At 39.9% G+C, this 18,286-nt stretch overlaps 2 protein-coding genes across 4 annotated transcripts; both read right to left on the bottom strand.

The window, feature by feature from the left end:
• Window positions 1-1,904: 1,904 nt before the first annotated feature.
• On the bottom strand, window positions 1,905-5,122 carry LOC115748489. 2 transcript variants are annotated; one of them, XM_048280150.1, is made up of 5 exons: window positions 3,504-5,122; window positions 3,348-3,431; window positions 2,906-3,277; window positions 2,606-2,811; window positions 2,338-2,453 (listed from the first exon to the last, which is right to left on the bottom strand). In XM_048280150.1, the coding sequence occupies exons 1-5, from the start codon at window positions 5,065-5,067 to the stop codon at window positions 2,448-2,450; spliced, it is 2,232 nt and encodes a 743-aa protein (XP_048136107.1). In that variant the 5' UTR covers window positions 5,068-5,122; the 3' UTR covers window positions 2,338-2,447. The 2 variants fall into 2 exon arrangements, with proteins under 2 accessions (XP_048136106.1, XP_048136107.1); XM_048280149.1 differs by having other exon boundaries at window positions 1,905-2,811.
• On the bottom strand, window positions 3,348-17,678 carry LOC115748456 (sodium/hydrogen exchanger 2-like). Of its 2 annotated transcripts, none has more exons than XM_030684944.2 (16): window positions 17,414-17,678; window positions 16,771-17,084; window positions 16,571-16,689; window positions 16,320-16,417; window positions 16,083-16,142; window positions 15,936-15,982; window positions 15,649-15,843; window positions 15,521-15,567; window positions 15,310-15,376; window positions 15,102-15,202; window positions 14,906-15,007; window positions 14,663-14,801; window positions 14,512-14,574; window positions 14,246-14,326; window positions 13,548-14,164; window positions 3,348-3,358 (listed from the first exon to the last, which is right to left on the bottom strand). In XM_030684944.2, exons 2-15 carry the CDS (start codon window positions 16,936-16,938, stop codon window positions 13,835-13,837), a joined length of 1,617 nt encoding a protein of 538 aa, XP_030540804.1. In that variant the 5' UTR covers window positions 16,939-17,084; window positions 17,414-17,678; the 3' UTR covers window positions 3,348-3,358; window positions 13,548-13,834. The 2 variants fall into 2 exon arrangements, with proteins under 2 accessions (XP_030540804.1, XP_030540803.1); XM_030684943.2 differs by having other exon boundaries at window positions 16,771-16,965.
• Window positions 17,679-18,286: the final 608 nt, after the last annotated feature.

Raw genomic sequence — 18,286 nt, 5'->3', positions numbered from 1 at the left:
ATCACATCACATGGTTTAGAAAAATTAGTCATGCTCAGGTGGATAATCGACAAAGAAGTTTGTGTGCCGATAAGCGCTTCTCACAGTTTAGTATTCTATTGGCACCACAATGATCCAGTTTCACAAAAAAAAAAGGCTAAAAACCGAATACATAGCCTTTCTCAGAAACATATTTCTCAAACAATATTTCAGCAAGATAATCGTCAACAAGCCATATCAAACAATTAAATGGTAGTAATAGCTTGATCCCGTTTATGCAAAAATAATGCTCTAAACGTCACCTTACTTCGCCTTGTCAAGAAAATCACACCAAAGTACACATGCTCATCTTTAAAGCATGAGTTTTATAAATTCTTAGAAGAGAGAGTACAACTCACCTTAAAAAGTCGCAAACCAACCTAAAGTAGTCATTGAACCGCAAAGCTTGAAATCCTAAAAATTAGTTGAAAAATAACATTAAAAGCTTGTAAAATACTATGCATGCGAAAAACTTGACTAAATGACGTATAAACGTCGACAATCGGACACCTAGGGGCCAAAGAACTACAGGTCGTACACTTAGACAGCCCACACGCCGAACTTCAGAAATTTCGTTTGGACAAACCGTAAATCCAATTCACAAACCGTCAAAAGCATTAGCTCCATAACATCCTTAAGTTTATTTCGTACAATAACCATGGCTAACCAACACCAAAATCAGGCCCTACGACATCAAATTCTCCAAAACTCGGATTTTCCAGCCCTAATTGCAAAACCTTCCTCAACTCGATCAAACGAAGTCCGATTGATGCAATATTATAGTCAAAACGAAGATTATTTAACGTACTACAAAAGTCTCAACAGGGTCAACCTCAACCGACAACCAGAAACTAAAGAAAATAGCCCTCAAAGTTCACTGTTCGCGCAGTAAGTCTGCACACCAGAATTGAATTGCTCGGTCCGGGCAAACCGTAACACGAAATCATGATCCGTCGAATCCTACGGCTTCATAACATCCTAAAGTTTCATTCCCAAGTAAAAACGTGGCCAATCGCCCATGATATAGGACATAGCAACTCAGTTTCCCTCAAGATCCGAATTTTGCCCTAAATCCAGAAAATCACTTCAATAGAGAGGGAAGAGAGGGCGAGCGCTTACCACATGCTGCGACACGTAGGGAAACGACTTCAGCAAGGCGCTCGTGGAGGGTGGCGCGCGCACGTGACTGGTTTCTATTTCTCTTTTTCCCTTTTCTCCTTTCTCCTTTTTTTTTTTCCTTCTCTTCTTTCTCTCCCTTTCCCCTTTCTGTTTTCTTTCTTTCTTCTCTTTATACGATGGAAGACTCCCGATGCCTCTTTTTTGGAGAAACCATCTGCTCTCTTATTTTTTTATTTTTATTTTACCAGTGGGTCCTACCACTTGTTTTGACCTAGTCAAAAAATAACTCACATATTACAGCTAGATCATTCAGAAGATCGTGCATAGAAAATTTACATGCGTTGACAGTTGATTGTTGAAGAAACAATCTGGATACTAGGCCAACGAAGTGATTTTGGCTCACCTCAACATGTTCTCCTTTTCTTTTGGTCCATCTAAAAAAAAAGGTGAAGAGCATCTGAAGTCTGAAAATGTTATTTATGTCGGAGTCAGCATGCTCCCCGTAGGGACTAAGACCGGTAAAAGTCCAGATATCTAGCAAATGTAACCGTCACTGGTCCAATCGGAAACTGAGGTGGTAAATGTTCGGAGAGCTCAAAAAACCATGTCGATCACGTCACATGGTCAAGAGAAATTAGTCATGCTCAGGCGGATAATCGACAAAGAAGTTTGTGTGCCGATAAGCGCTTCTCATAGTTTAGTATTCTATTGGCAGTTGGCACCAAGGCAAAACATTGACGAACAGAAGTGAGCAAAGGACTTTCCATTGGGATGGCAAATATTGAAATTACAAACTATTCACAAAGTCCATCGCTTCCTTGTGGAAGCTAGACATGTCCACATCTAAGCAACCATTGTGGACCACCAGCTGACTCTTTGCATACCGATGATCAGCTAATTCCTTGGCCAGCTGAGACTTTCTAGGAGTTAGCATCTTGAGCGTATCACGGTCACGTTCCAAGGTCCTGTTTACTTGGGATATTTCGTTAGACACAAGTCCGCGACGATGACGAACATCTGCCAGACGTTTCTCTAGCTTAGCTTCCTCAGTATCAAGATTAACTTGTTCATCGATCAGAGTCTGCAAGGTTTTTACATTGCCCCGCAATGACTGTTCAAGTTCCATAATGGAAGCAAAAGACTCTAGGCATTTCTCTTCTAAGGCCATCAGGGCGGTGATCTTTTCCTTGTCGTACCGATAAGTCTTCATACCACCAAGGAATTGCTCTGAGAAGATTTTGCAACGTTCCTTGAACTGGGGAGTCTTCGAGAATTGGATGTCATCATTGTATAGCTCTTCTAGCAAAATTTTAACCCTATCAGCAGTGATGGGATTAGCTGCAAGCAATGAATAGCCTCCTACAGACAGCTCAAAAAATTCAGCCCATTTGCGCTTAATCGCTTGGATAGGTGCAGATGAAGAGACGGATGCCAAGGTGTCACAACCGGTAGCTTCAAGGTGACGAACCTTAGAGAGTTCTTCAAGAATGAGCCTGCCCCTGATGCTAGAACTGACGAAATTTTCATCGGTTTGACTAGATGGAGGTGCTGGAAGCAGCAGAGGAACAGAGAGAGAGCGGATCGACAAAGCAGGACCAAGAGCATCGGTAAACCCTTCCAGCTGGTTTTGATTGTTCATCTCAACCGTGGCAGATGTGATTGTCGGTTGGGGATCTGTCAAACCAACACAAACCAATACTGATGATGTTAAATGGCAGTTGATCCGTGAATCAATTAACAAGACTTCATTGAGATACATGGAACTCACCATGTCCAGCCAAAGAAGACGGAACGGAGACTAGTGATGCACCCTCGACGGAAGAAGAGCTAAGACTGCATTCTGTCTTGGGAATGAGAGGCACAGCTCTGGCTTCAGGCGACTCGTCAGGACGAACAATTGTGCCCTCAGGACCCGTAGTAGCCCTGGTAACTTCGTCAGCACTGAAAGAGGAATTTGAACTGGCACCAGTGGCAGTATTTTCAATCTCTTCGACATCGTCAACAGTGCTAGTCGAGGTAAATACCACCCTTCTTCTTTTCCTAGAAAGAGGAACTTCTTCCATCTCTTCTGCCTTTGTAATTTCGATCCCAGTCGACCGTTTCTTTCCGGTCCGCAAAGGAGTGGTTGGTTGGGAAACCGCTGTAATATGAAGGCAAGGTAAGTGAAACAAGGAACATAGATCGGTGGAAGCATAGAGCAGAGTGGTTACCTTTTCCTTTCCTGGCCCTACTTTTCTTCTTCTGAGAGCGTGTCCAAGCAGATTGAACTTGAGCAGTCAACATTGGCGGGCTGTCCAATGATCCTTCCTTTTCCTCAATCTTCAACGGTTCAGGTTCAACAGATTGCTGCCTGTATGGTTCATCTCGCTCTCCTTGTCCAACCGATTTCCCTTTTATACGAGAAGCAAACGGTTTTATCCTTTTGAGAGCAGATCCGGCGTTTCTAAAATACCTATGGTAATAAAGTCCCCACCACTGATTGTAGTCAGGAGTGGATTTCGGATCAGGACTGAATTCATTGACAGAAAATCGGGCGTGCATAATTCTAGTAATCTCAGAGCAGCAGCTGAAAGGCCCCATTTCAGTCCATTTATACTTGTTCTTCTGACTGAAAGGGAACTCCAGGGAATAATAGATTGGCATGGGTAAGCCTTGGGCCAGTCCAAACTGTCTAGCACAATAATGCGGGGAATATATTTCAAACCCATGGTAGAACCTTCCCTTTTTGGACAATCTCAAGGGAAGATCAACTGGAGTAAGCACCTTAACCCAGAAATCATCGAATTCTTCCCGAGAAGGAAACTGATAGAGATAAGAGAAGCTTTCGGACTTAACCGGACAAAAGTCGAACTTGTCTCGATCAAAGTCGAAGAGAATTCGAAGAAAATACGTCAAAGGGGAAGTGCCCTCTGGAGTCGGTAAGGGGAGACGACTAAGTAATTGACATCCTATGAACTCGGGGACGTGGGGCTGTGGACTCAAGTCATTACACGTGGGCAAGTCATGATTCCGATTCGAGAATAGGAACGGAAAGTAGAGGACAATCCAAGCCTGAAGAAGCCAAAAGGAGCCAGAGAAGGTACCGGATTCTTTTCCGCGCATAGCCAAAGAGGCGTGCGTGATACCTCGGTACAATGCAGCAAGAATGAGCGGGCCTAACGCGATCGATAGGCCTTCTGCCAAGCTCGACGCGATGCCGAGGAGATCCTTAGAAACCCGAAGTATTGGGTGGAAAAAGACATGCTTGGAGAGCCAATAAAGCAGGAAAGCAGCATGCTCTTCATCGTCGACTTGTCCAGTTGGTCGACGGAAACTGTTCATGAAGCTCCCGTAAGCAAGGACATTATCATTGACGGACTTGAGGTATCTGGGGGAGCCAATGTCCTTCACCGCCACGCCAGTGGGCACGAAACCAGCTATGACGTGTACATCCAGAAGGGTAATCGACATCGGTCCCCAGGGAAAGAAGAAGCAGTTCGTCGACGGAGACCAGAAGCAGATCACAGAACCCAAGAGGCCCAAGTTCAGATTCCAGTCAAAGCAGCTAAACTGAAGCGCCCTGTCGATGCCGGCCTTCTTCCAGAGAGAAAAGATTCGATCTTGAGTCGCCATTCTCAGGTACCATCGGTAGAACTCGGGGTCGAAGGAGGGGAATCCCCTGAACCGCTGCGACTCGGCGGTCCAGACATCCAAAACAGAGGGAAGTTGGAAAGGCAGGGATTCTTCGTACGAGCGAGGGAAACAACGATCGAACACTGTCGGAATCTGGGAGGATTGTCTGAAGCAAGGCCCCGAGACAAGATGAGAGCCATCCCCGCCAATGTCGTTCAGGATGCCGAGGCAACAATTTTCACCATGTTCGCCCTTTCGTAGCTGGTCGAAGCGAGCAATGTAAGTTGCAGCTGTGAAGTCGGAAGACTTGGGTGCCATTCGGGCGACCCGAAGGTTGAAGACGAAGTCCTGAGGTCTAGGGTTTAAGATGGACATGGAAATTGAAACTTGGCTGATTCGACATTTCTTCGGAAAAGAGCGAGCTGATCAGGGTAACGTGTCGCCTCATTACAACAAGACGAATGGAAGCAAGCCGTCGGAATTCTCGCTGCCGGTACACGAGGTACAAAGCGTCGGAGATACCGATACGATTTGTACTCGAAGCTAGCCATGCCTTACGGAATGGTTGAAAGAATTAATGGGGCACTTATTTTACGGAAAATAAACGATTTGAATAAAAGTAATTAGTTATATCATTTGATAAATTAATAAATAAAAAATATTTTTATCATCGATAATAATATATACCTTACTATTTTTATAGGTAATAAAAAAAATTATTTTTTCATTTTTTTAAGCGACATAAGAGATCACTTTTTAGAAAATATTTTTCAAAGCGCTCATTTTTCTTGAAACAAATGGACCAAAATTTATTTTTTAGAGATATGTTCACTATAAGTCTTAAAACTTATCACGAAAGTACAATCAAGTCTTAAAACTTATAAAAATTATAATTGAATTCCAAAACTTTTCAAATTTGTGCGAAACTTCAAATTTGGAGAGCTGGCCTTCAAAACTATTAAAACCAGGCTTTGGCTCAACGTATGACAATGCACAACACGGGACCCTCTTAGGAAGGCCTTTAAGTACTTTGTTAATACCGTCAATTTATTTAACGAAAAATGTTGACGTAGCATTTTAAAATTAATTTCTTTCTTCCACGTGGCTTTTATTTATTTTCTTTTTCAAATTTTATTTCAATTAAATTTGAATACCAAGAAAATGTTGATATTTAAATTTAAAAAGCTAAAACTAAAAAAAATAGAAAAAAAAAATGAGCAGCAAGGCAGGCCTCTACAAGGAGGCTCGGCCACCGCCGCTTATTACCGGAGGGGCCAATAGAGGGGCCGGCCCGGGCGAGGGGACCGACGAAGTCTCACTCGGGGTCGGGCACCCTCGCCCACGATTGACAACCTCCGCCGGCCCCTCCGGTGATGTGTGGACGCGATCGAGTCTCACTAGCAAGGCCTTGCCCCGCCTTGCTCTTTCTTTTGTTTTTCAGTTTAGCTTTTTAAATTAAATATTAGCTTCCTCTCAATTTTTAATTAATCTAAAAATTATTTGGAAATAAAATTTCAAAAAATGCTACATATGAAAAAAAAATTAATTTAAAAATGCAACATCAACGTTTTCTGTCGGATAAATTAACAGTGTCAATGGAAGACTTCGATTGCACTAATTTGATAAATTTTAGGAATCGATTGTATTTTCTTGACAAATTTTATGATTCCCGATGAACATATCCCATCTTTTTATAAGAGGCATGTATTTATACCGAAATTTAGCTGACCCCATCGATAAGATTAGTCGATATTATATGTTGTCGATGACTTTGGGGGAAGATGTGGGCACATATAGACAAGTAATGGAAAATGATTGGCCTTGTTAGACCAGAGTTGGTCGATGAGCGTGCTGACTAAGGAGATTCAAAATAAGGAGGGTGTCACGCACGTGTAGGCCCTTTGAAGAAAACAATCGACAACGTGGGAAAATGGGACCAGTATTTTCGGAGATGCGGAAGTACAGTACAGTTATAATTGAAAAAAATTATCAAAAAAGTCATCAATTTATTTTAATTGTGACAATTTAATAATAAATCTTTTTTTGTCAATTAATTTTTAAATTTTTGCATTTATATCAATTCAGTCATTTCTATTAATTTTGATCGAAAATTGATGGTATGAACGCCAACCATCTTACTTAACATTGCTGACGCCGATGTGGAATTTATTTATTTATTTACTTTTTGTTTTTTCTATCTTTCTTTTCTTTTATGCTTTATGGTTAATGGCCGCTGGCCATTGGGCGAGGGCCTTGACCCTAAACAGCACTCGGTGAGGGCTCGCATGCCCTCCCCCAACAGCCTCCTAGAAAAACTAAAAAAAAAAAAAAATCAAAAGACAATTAAAAATAAAAAAATTTACGTCGGTGTCGGCAATCCACGTGAACGATTGGTGGACGGAAGACATTTATGTCATCAAATTATGGCTAACATTGTCTAGAAGGACTGAATTGGCACAAATATAAAAGGTTTAGGACTGAATTGACACAAAAAAATAATAAATTTATGGTTGAATTAAAAAAAGAAAAGGTTTAGGACTAACTTGACACAATTGAAATAAATTTAGAGGGCACTCAAAACTCAAGTGACCTTTCTTCTAGGAGGAACTTTTTACGTAATTTTCCCATTACAACTGCTCCTATACGGTTACAATAGAAGGCCTATACATACCAAGTTCTAATCAACTGGAGACCCCCAGCACAAATCAGCAAATTATTTTCTTAGTTATCCTTATTTTCCTGCCATTTACTTGTTTTTTTCAAACTTGCATCCTCGATTAAATGCCAAAGTGTATTTTTTTTTCTGTAGCTCTCACTGTTAGATCGTCAATTAAATTCCAACCTCACATCTCTATCCTTACGAGCTTTGTCGTCGATTAAATTCCGACGAAATTTGTGAACTATGTAATGTTTTTTTTTTTTTTTGTTGAAATAAACTTCCATTCATAAAGTTCAAGGTGGAAGATCCGAAAGATGGGCTTCAATACAAAGTAGATCTCATAGAGGTCGGGGTGGCGAACTCTAATTGAAGCGGTGTAGAACTATCTAATTTGTTTGGAATAAAATAGTATTTTTCTTATATGCCTGGGATATATCTTTTCCGGAATTATCACAGGACGTCTCTTATTTTTAAAACCAAAGAATGACTTTCAATAGAAGTCAATTCCGGCGAAGCAGTCTTCATTTGAGTGTATGTTTTACGTAGTCCATAGTTTGGAATGCGTAGAAACTCTGGAGTGCTAGCAAATTAAAAATCGGACCATCAAAGGTTACAATTACAACAAGAAAAAGTGTGAAAAGACTTGGAAGGTGTTATTTCCGTTTTTTTTTTTTTTACTAAAAGTAAATTTTTTTGAGGTAGCTAACTGATATATCCTTGTCATTTCAGAATTGGTCTAATATTGTTGATGAGACTTTTAAGAATGATCCATATGGATCTCAATGCCTAGGACAAAATACTCGTTACCAAGGTCAATCATATCAAAATATTTTGACAACATCCGCTTCACCTTATGCAGTAATTCAAGAAAACTTCCCTCAAACAAGATATTGTCTACATAAAATACAAGGAAAATAAATTTCCTCCCATTGATCTTATAGTATATACACAAATTTACTTTGTTCTTAACAGAACCAAATAAAGTAACTACACTGTGAAACTTCAAGTATCATTGTCTAAAAGCTTATTTGAACCCATCAACAAACTTTTCAGTCTAGAATTCCTATGAATATGATCAAACCTTATTCCGTGGTATTTGTATGAGATTCTTTTTTCTCTACACACGAGCTTACCTGAATCATCTATTGTAAAACCTTCAAGTTTAAATTATATTAACTTTCATTTTAAGGTCTCCATTCAGAAAAGAAGTTTTAATATCCATATGATAAAGCTCCTTATCATATTGAGTTATTAATGCCATAATCACTTTGGAAAAATTCTTTAGGAGAGACTGAAGGAAAAGATTGTTTTAAGCCTACTTCTTCTCTATGAGTGAAAAAATTGGCCACTAATTTGACTTTAAACTTCTATATTTTTCATTTGGAGCTCTTCTTTTTTGTTTTTATACACCAAATTGCAACAGATGGGCTTGTGACCTTGAGGGATATCAACAAGCTTTCAAACACCTTAAGTTTCATAATCTATATCTCGTATATTAATGCACCCAAACCACTATTTTGATTGAGGACAAGAAATAGCATTTGTATAAATTACTAAAACAATCGTATAGCCAATATTGTAGTCATGCTTTCCCAGATAGGCTATACAGTGTGGTAGTATAGCGATCGTCTCTGCTCGATAGATCTATTTAGTGGAGTTACTTCAACTTTATCATTCACTTGTGGAGTTTGATGGACTTCATCAGAAACCGTCTTAATAATAGGATCCCGAACCCTAGCAAAATCATATCGTGCTTAGGAGGCTCCATGATCACCTGTATAGGCGAGAGAAAACGACACAATAGTCCATACCATATTGTTATCCTTAATAGTCTGTAAGCAGCCACCCTTATTGGGCCATGTCATGCTCCAACAATTTGGCTATCTATAATTCTACAATTCTTGTTCTTCCATTGGGATCATATAATCAATACCTCTTTAAATGATGCGGGTCGGGTACGAAGTAAACCTAATTGGTTACGGAGTCCAACTTATCTAATGTTAGATTATGTAACTTCATTCTGCAAGAACATCTTAAACCTTAATATGATTTAAACTAGATTAACGTCCAGTCCATGACTTAAAGAAAGTCAATGGAACAGCTTTGGTAGAAATGCAATTCACAATGTAAAGAGCCACTTTCAAAGTTTCACCCCACGGAAAAACATATAAGTTGGTTTTATAAATCATACTCTTCTTCATATCCATAAGGGTGTGATTGCGCCTTTTGGCCACATCTTTCTGTTCAAGACTACCAGACATAGTAAACTGAGCCACAATCCTACAATCCTCTAAGTACTTGGCGAATGACCTTTTAAGCTATCCAACATCGCCATGTCGACCATAATACTCACCACCGCGATCGACTCTAACAACTTTTATAATTTTTCCCAGCTGTTTCTCGACTTTAGTCCGGAAAATCTTGAACTTGTCAAGAGATTTAGACTTTTCCTTAATCAAGTACATATAACCATATCGGGAATAATCATCTATAAATGTGATGAATTAAAAATTTCTACATAATATTGCCATATAAGGTCCACTTATATCTGTATGGATGATATCTAACAAGTGAGAACAATAGACTGCATTTTTCTTCTTTATTTTAGTCATCTTACCTCTATAGTAGTCTACGCATGTGTCTAGATCACTTTTAAGAGTGGGTAGAATGTCTACCTTTATTAGTCTCTCCACTCTTTCCTCGGAGATGTGACCAAGACGTTTATTCCATAATATATATGACTGTACCTTAGGCGGAGGTCTTTTGGAAACAACCTTTTTTTTTTAGCCGTATAAGCGACGTATAATTCGTTGGGAGATAAACATAATCTGTACAATCCGTTAGACATAATGCAATACCCAACTTTATTTGAATTAAAAGAAATATAAATTGCATTATTTGAAATCTCAAAAGAGTAACCACACATGTCCAAACTTGATACGGAAATAAGATTCTGTCTTTAAGGAAAGTACATAAAATATGTTTCTTAATGTCAAATTAAAATCGAAACTCAGAATGACATTCTCATGAATTCAACGTCGTCGCTTTATAGTTGTTTCTACAGTGAGCTTGATTTATCCTGATTTGGTATTTTTCAATTTATGAATCCCATTATGACAAACGCAACATGATTTGTTACACCACTATCTAGCCAACACAAATAATATAGGGTTTTTGATAGATTAGATTCACAAACCAATGCCAATGAATCATTACTTTAGACTCATGCTTAGACAACTAGGTCTTTGCATTTATTGCAGTCTTTCTTTATATTACCGTTCTTCTTACAAAAGAAAAAGCGATCACCATCCTTCTTAAAGGAGAATTTTCATGGACCTAAATCTTGAGAATAACCGGTGATTTTATGAGTTCCTTTATGAGTATGATTTCTAAACCTTTTAATATGCAATTCTACCATCTTTAAGATGTAATCTATAATCTTATAAGAACCATCACGCCTGATGTTTAAAGAGTCATTGCAGATGAGTACCACTTTCAGCATTAGACGATACATAGTTCAAAGCCTCCAAGGCTTTCATCATTTTATTTAACATTGCAGCCAACTAGCAAAAATACTTTTCAAGTGTTCCTTAATGGATCGCTTCATAGACAATAAGCAAATCATATTGCTCTTTTTCCCAAACAACAAATAGTATTATTCAGGATTCCTCACTAATGAAAGTGAGGCTTGCGGGTTTATACATAATAAGAGCAACATCTTTAATATTTGCTAGTTCATTCTAAACAGAAAATCATCATTTAGTTCTTAAAATTTGAACTAATATGAACCTCAATTTTAACAAAGTTGCCGTTCAGAAAAATAGTGACTAAAAACAATGAATATTTATAACTAGCATAATGTGAAAATTTACCTTAAGAGTTACATATATCATCATATAATCAACTTTGAGCAGAAAACATGATATGCGGTTGTATACTCTCTACATTACAATGACCATGAGAATTTATTTTAATTTTCGTTAATCACCACCTTTGTGTGTATGAAAACACTTGGACTAATCAATTCTCAACCATATACTATACATTCAACCCTCCATGCAACAATACACAATTACCTTCTTTGGGAGTATAACTACGCATTAAAACAGGAGACAGCCAAATACTGTATAAATCGTTATTTATTAAACTCAACCAAGTGTGCCACTTTGGTGGTCACAACCCAATTGAATTTTTCTGAAATTGAGATATAAACTTTATATTTCACATTGACCTTATGAATGTAATTTCAGAAATTAGGGGCAATTATCCACAAAATTACATGCCGTGCTAATTTACATTAATACAATCAACAATATATATCAAACTATATACATGTAATTGATAAATTATGCTCCACGTATCTATATGTGATACTTACATGTGAGTTTGCACCTGTATTTCACGAAACCATATAGAGATACAGAGAAATACACGAAAAATACCCCAAATAATACACGTATTTGGGATTCCATAGGTATTTGTTATCAATAAATGCATCGAACGTGTAAAATAAATATATCATATTGTAGAGCATAAGCATACGAGTATGCTGATACCTGGAACTCGCCGATTGGATGCTGCACGCTCCCTCACGCGCCACCTCAAGTCTCGGCATGTGAGGCCCATGCGCTGACACGTGCAGCGCACATGTTCTGCTCCTCAGCCAGTTTACGAACCGGTGTGTAGGGCGACACGACAATTCCACGGAACAACAACGTGACAATGGCGCTCAAGTGAAAAGCCTGCCAAGACAATCCACTCTTAATACGACGAGCATGAAAGGAGGTGAAGAAAGAATTATCGGTGAACAATGCTTCAAAGCGCATACAAGTACTAAGGATTATGTCACTTCAGCCAACATATATGACAGGTCTACTACGAGTATCATCACCGCAACCTCGCAATCTGTAGAGCACCTCTAATTGCGACATCGGAAACTACAAGAGCACAACAACGAAAGGACCCAAAATAAAATGTGAGCACTGAACAGATATTGTTTCCTGGTAGTTTCAGTTGATCCACGGTGAAGACAGACATCGGTGCTATGGATTGATTTGTCGACCAGCCAAAGCAGAGTTTCTTTGTAATGTAAGCACCGAGCGGCCCCGCCTGCAGGAATGAAAACCAAACATGTCAAAAACAGGTCAAGAACAGCATCTTAAGACGGGACGGAAGGAGGAGGGAGTCTCACCAGAACTCCGAGCAGTGTGCACGAGACAAACGAGTATAAGAAATTGCCCATAAACTCCAGAGCATGTAAACATCTTCATCGGAACACGGAAAGGAAATTTATGCCTTCAACTGGCAACTTACCGAATCCTAGAAAAAGTAGTGAACGGCGGGTTGGCTGTGATCGATCTCAGTTCATTGCATCCGAAGATACCCAATGAGGATGAAAGGGATTTCTTGGATGAGGGGCAAATAGTCGCTAGTGAGTTTTAAGCATCGATCTTCCAGAATCTTGCTTCCAATTTGTCTCCAATACTTGAAGGGAGGGAGAGAGGGAGGCCGGAGGCCATCCTCTGCCAAGTATTTCAACTTCGGGCAATCTGCAAACCGTATCTGTTTGAGAGGAGAGAGATGGTTCTAAAAACACTATAGTCTTTCCACGTTCCTCATTTTCGTCTTCAGGTTAGAAAGGAAGGAAACAGAAGACTCCACGCATCCTTGTCCTCCGAAGGAATCCGTGCCTTCTCTCCGTCGCCTCTGATGCTGCCATCAATTTCCAGATGCTCGAGGGATGTGAGCATGCGTAAGCACCATTCCCTCATCGGCTGCTTCAGATTCTCGTACCCTGAAATTGCAAGCTCCTGCAAATTCAGAGGCAAACCTCCTTTGGGGAAGCATTTGATTTTTTTGCACCTCCTAATCTTTAGCATCCGGAGGGATGGAAGATGACGATACTGATTTAGTAGAGACTTTATCTTCGGACAATCAATAAGATAGAAAGATGTCAGGGTGATGGACAGTTGCAATATGCCCCCCAAAATGATAGAACTCGATTTAATGGCGCAGGGCACATCTACAATGATGCCTAAAGGCGACGCTGGGCCGGCGGATGTGAATGCACACAGACACTGACAGCTTCAAAAGCTCGCTGTTGGAAAGGAAATGAGACACAGTTGGTGAAGCAATGAACTGCAGACATACAGATATCATCCAGTGAGGAGGAGATTACAAAAGCCAGCACTCTCTTAATACATTCCCAAGACAAACAAAGAAACCCCAAGAAAGAAAAACAAGGGGAAGAAATCAGATCTCTCTATCACAAAAATGCAAAGTAGCTGCATCGAATAAAATGCTGCTGCTCTCTGTATGCGACATCAATCTTGTCAAAGTCGTCAAAACTTCACACTGGAAAAAACCTGTGTATCAATTTGTCCTATTTACAAAATCATTAGTTCTTGATCTTGCCTTCGGCTTTTTTTAGAGCCACTGATGATCGTCTTGATCGGTGGGCGAGCATGGAATGAAAGGCACAAAACCTCGCCCGCCAAACACAGGCCTCATGAAGGCATCGTCGAATCTTCGCCAGTAATGGTGCACCGTGTGAGTAGGCGTGCTCAGGAGCTTGCGCAAACTGCTCGGTCGGAGTATGCTTTTGCCATTCTGGTGAGACTCCAAGTCCTGTCCATTGCTGAGCAGAGGCTGAGTGAAGGATTTGGGACTTGATGGCTCGGAAGATGTCGTGCTGGCAAAGTATTTGGTCGAAGGAAGCAAGATTCTCACTAGAGGCTTTGTCAACAGTCCAAACACCTGTATTGACGAATGACATCTTGAGGCACAAGCTACATCTTAAGCCACCAATTAGACTAGGCACATTCAACACCATCTTACCACAGTGCTAAACAGAACGACCGTGATGGTACTCGTGATCATAAACGCATTTCCCCGCAACTTTGCATCGGACCGAGTAAACTGCACACAATTAAAATGAACTTCAGAGCAAGCATATGTGTCAGATCTAGATGAGGAAACATAATAAAACCTCTTCAAATAGGCATCTCGGGTGACCACATTCATCTTATTGCTGGAATAGAAAGAATCTCACGGTATCGCGTGTTGAAAGCCTTCCAAAAAAGCGCAGTATCCCATCATTTTACCTGGGTATAAGCGAGTGCCATGGAGACAGCGCCACGCATAAGCCCTGCCCACCAAATTGTGACCTGAACATATCAGAGTTAAATTAGGAAACTCAATCATGCTGACTACCTCATATGCAGGAAAATCTGCAAGAACACTCTGATCCCCAACCTGCTGCTTTAAATCGATCTTCTCGTACTTAGACTTCCTAGTCAAGTTGGATAAGAATGATAGGGGAAAAACGAAGGCCGCTCTTCCTATCAGAACGAGTCCCAACAATATCGAGCTGACCTTGATCGATTTTCCAGGACTGAATGAACGAAGAAGAAGAACGAAACGTTAGAAAAATGGAAATGTGATTCCCCCTATTCAACATCGCTTAGCGAAGGCAGAATGTAACAGACTTATTATTACCTATTTCTGACAACTCCCCACTTCTCGATATCTAACGCATCCATTCCAACATAAAGGAAGATGAGGATCTCGGCAACAAACGACAAAGTGGCAAAAACATGCCTGCAATCATTGGCAGGTAGATTGAACATTAGCGGCGTGAGAATACCAGGAATTATGTTCAAGGAAGGATCGAAAGTGGGCAGATTCGACATACTTAGTGGTCACTCTTGAACTCTCTGTCACATTATGCCATGTATAGTGCGACATGACAATTCCACAGAAGAACACAGTGAGGATGGCGCTTAAGTAAAACAACTGCCAAAACAATATACTCTTAACACGACAAATCCGCAAATAGGCAAAGAATGAATTATTAGCAAAGAATAGTTCTATGACTATGCAAGTACTAAAGATTATCTTACTTCAGCCAACATATATGACAAGTATGCCATGAGTATCATCAGTGCAACCTCGCGATCTGTAGAGTGCCTGCAATTGTAATGTTAGAAGCTATAAGAGCACACAAAAGAAAGTACCCAAAATAAAAGCAAGCACCGAACAGATATTGTTAACTGGTAATTCATTTTATAGACAATTAAACCAGACATCGGTGCTAAGGATCAATTTGTCAACCTGCCAAAGTAGAGTTTTTTAACAATGTAAGCACAGAGCAGCCCCGCCTGCAGGAACACAAACCAAACATGTCAAAAACAGATCAAGAACAACATCTTAAGCTGGGAGAGAGGAGGAGGGAGTCTCACCAAAACTCCAAGCATCGTGCTTGAGATAAACAAGTATAAGAAGTTGCCCATGAACTCCAGAGCGATCCTGGAGTTGATGTGGGTAAGGTCGAAGCTCTTAATAGCATTGAACAGGACAACTGATGTGGCATCATTCACGACACCTTCACCAAAGACCAGACTGTATAGTAGAGGCGTCTCGTCCTGATTAAGCACCTGCACCCAGTAATCAAACATCGGTTAAATCATTTCATCGTTCTGACCAGGTGGTGGGGAAATTGGACTGCAGCTTGGTACGACCTCAGTACCTGCAAGGTGCAGACAGAATCTGTCGCGGAAAGTATCGCTCCAATCGCTGCATCCACCAAGGGAGTGTAAGTTCAAGTACACAATAAGGCACTTAAATATTGAGTCCCAAGACAATGGGAAAAATAACTTAAATGAAATGTATTTACCCAGATAATCTCCCATTTCAAGTGGACCGATTTTCATTTTCTGAAAGATGTGTACGGCACCTAAATTGAATTAGAGGCCATGAAACTGTAAGTCAGTCAGAACTATATATGAAAACGGATGAAGGTGCAGAGCTGCACCAAGTTTCTTCAATAGAGTATATCATTTTACTTCAAGTGGAACAATCTGATTGCAATGATTATTGTTCCTTTAGATGAGAACAGATTGCAGACATATACCTAGTGATATGATACCGAAGGATATTAGAGTACCAATCGCACCGAAGAGCATGATTGTCATGAAGTTGCGAAAAAATTGCTTCTTTTTTACTTGGAACCTGGGGAGAGAATAAAGAACAATACATCGTGGATGAAGTAAACTCCATCCAATAATTTAGCAAAAGAAGATACAGAAAACTCCAACCTCTTGCACGATCAAATATGGCACAGGAAACAAACAAAGATGGAGCGAAAATTTTTTCTCGACTCACCCGGCATTGAATATAATAGGCGGAAGAAGATAGATGAAGAAAAGATCTTCGCTGAAAACCAAAAGACGAGAGCTCTTTCCTTCAGTAGTAAGCAAAATTACACCTCCAGTGCACAGACCCTGCATGTTATATCCCAATAATCACTCAGACAATCAAATCAAGATATGAATTTTCCTAAAAAGTCTGGCTATTGAACTTACAATGGCAAGGGCTGTGATGGATTCATTCATCCACCTGTACTCCTCCAACAAGTGGCCTACCACAATACAGGCACAAAGAAGTGCCACAAAGAGGTTCATGGACACAACCGAGGAATGATCAGAGGTCATCAACATGTTGAGTTTAGCCAACAGGAAGCTTGTCTCCATTGCCACACGAACTCTTAGAATTTAGAACTGAATAAGGAAATGAAAATCTCAGGTTCAATTCAAATCTTGAATCTTTGTGAGCGGAACAAAACGGCCAACTCATGTACACTTGCACTTCCAAGTTCTGCCCACCAAAACCTTATGTGCTGGGGGAAAAAGAAAGGAGGGGGGGCAGAAACCACAGATTTTTATGAGGTAAGAAAGGAAAACGATGGTTTTCACTTCTTATACTCCAGCTGATGAAAAAAAACGAGAAATAACAGTAGACAGTAGAAAATCAGGATTCCCCAAAACATGGGGAAAATGGTGAAATTACAGTGGAAAAACGTCAGTATTTCCAAATTTAGGACAACAAGAGACAGAACAATGTGAATTTGGCTTGGCTATTTCTCTCATAGCATCTTACTTTTTTTTTTTTTTGTTTTGCTTTTTGGAGCCAACTTTTTGCTTTAATTCGAAAATGAGTATGACTTACATGCACAAGAACTGAAAGAAACCGGCCGTGAGCCTTCCTCAGCTTCTCCTTCAGCTACCCAGAAGAAAGAAAAGCAAGAAGGTTTACAGAGACTCTCAAAAAAAGCTTCAAGCTTGTAAGAAGCCTCGGACCAACAGGAGCTGAGCCAGTGATTCAAGTCACCTCCCCACAAGTTCGACCTTTCACCAATGCAAGAAACTTAGCAAACCCAACTTAGATCTTTGCCTGAACTCATCATGAACTTCAACAAGCATAAAATCTAGAGGGAGAGTTTCAGTTAGAAGACACGGAAGGCCAAGGGCTGGGAAGACAGAAGTCGCCAAATGGAAGGTATATATACGGTTGTGTCGCGACCTAAAAAATAAACAAGTTAAATTCCAGGCTAATGGATTATCAGGTTAATTAATTAACTAACCTAACTCGGACTCTCCCAAGTCCATACCAAATCGCAACTTAAGGTTCAAATAATTAACATGCAATGTGTTTTGAATTTGGAGTCGCCACTAATCATTTTCGGTAGGTTGATTAGAAACCTAAATAAAATAGCGGGAGAAGACTATCTTATTTCCGCGAACCAGAGATTTTGAATTCGGGGATTTGGTTACGCTAGATTACTCTAACGCCCTTTCGGTACCATTTTCATGAAAAATATTTGATTTGGCAATTTTGATGGATTTTACTTGAAATTCAAAGATGCAATTTTTTGATTTTTTCTTCTTTTTTATGGGGATGTAAAACATTGAACTTTGTACGATATACACCATGGGTGATTTAGAAAGAAAGAAAACGCAGCCAATCACGAGTATTTACAAAAATAAATTAACAGGTAATAATACTAAATTTTGGGACACGTGACATGTCTAAAATAAACAA

Source organism: Rhodamnia argentea, chromosome 6 (genome assembly GCF_020921035.1).
Source record: "Rhodamnia argentea isolate NSW1041297 chromosome 6, ASM2092103v1, whole genome shotgun sequence".
Lineage (NCBI taxonomy): Eukaryota > Viridiplantae > Streptophyta > Magnoliopsida > Myrtales > Myrtaceae > Rhodamnia > Rhodamnia argentea.
The sequence above is the reverse complement of the archived record's forward strand: the minus strand, read 5'-3'. Positions and strand labels throughout refer to the sequence as shown.

Coding starts and splice junctions, on each gene's coding strand:
- LOC115748489 (XM_048280149.1), bottom strand. CDS start 5,067: ATGGCACCCAAGTCTTCCGACTTCACAGCTGCAACTTACATTGCTCGC. Junction 3,432..3,503: donor ATCGGTTGGACAAGGAGAGC/GAGATGAACCAT, acceptor AAGGATCATTGG/ACAGCCCGCCAATGTTGACT. Junction 3,278..3,347: donor TAGGGCCAGGAAAGGAAAAG/GTAACCACTCTG, acceptor TTCATATTACAG/CGGTTTCCCAACCAACCACT.
- LOC115748456 (XM_030684944.2), bottom strand. CDS start 16,938: ATGGAGACAAGCTTCCTGTTGGCTAAACTCAACATGTTGATGACCTCT. Junction 16,143..16,319: donor CTTCGGTATCATATCACTAG/GTATATGTCTGC, acceptor AATTCAATTTAG/GTGCCGTACACATCTTTCAG. Junction 15,008..15,101: donor AGTTCAAGAGTGACCACTAA/GTATGTCGAATC, acceptor CAATGATTGCAG/GCATGTTTTTGCCACTTTGT.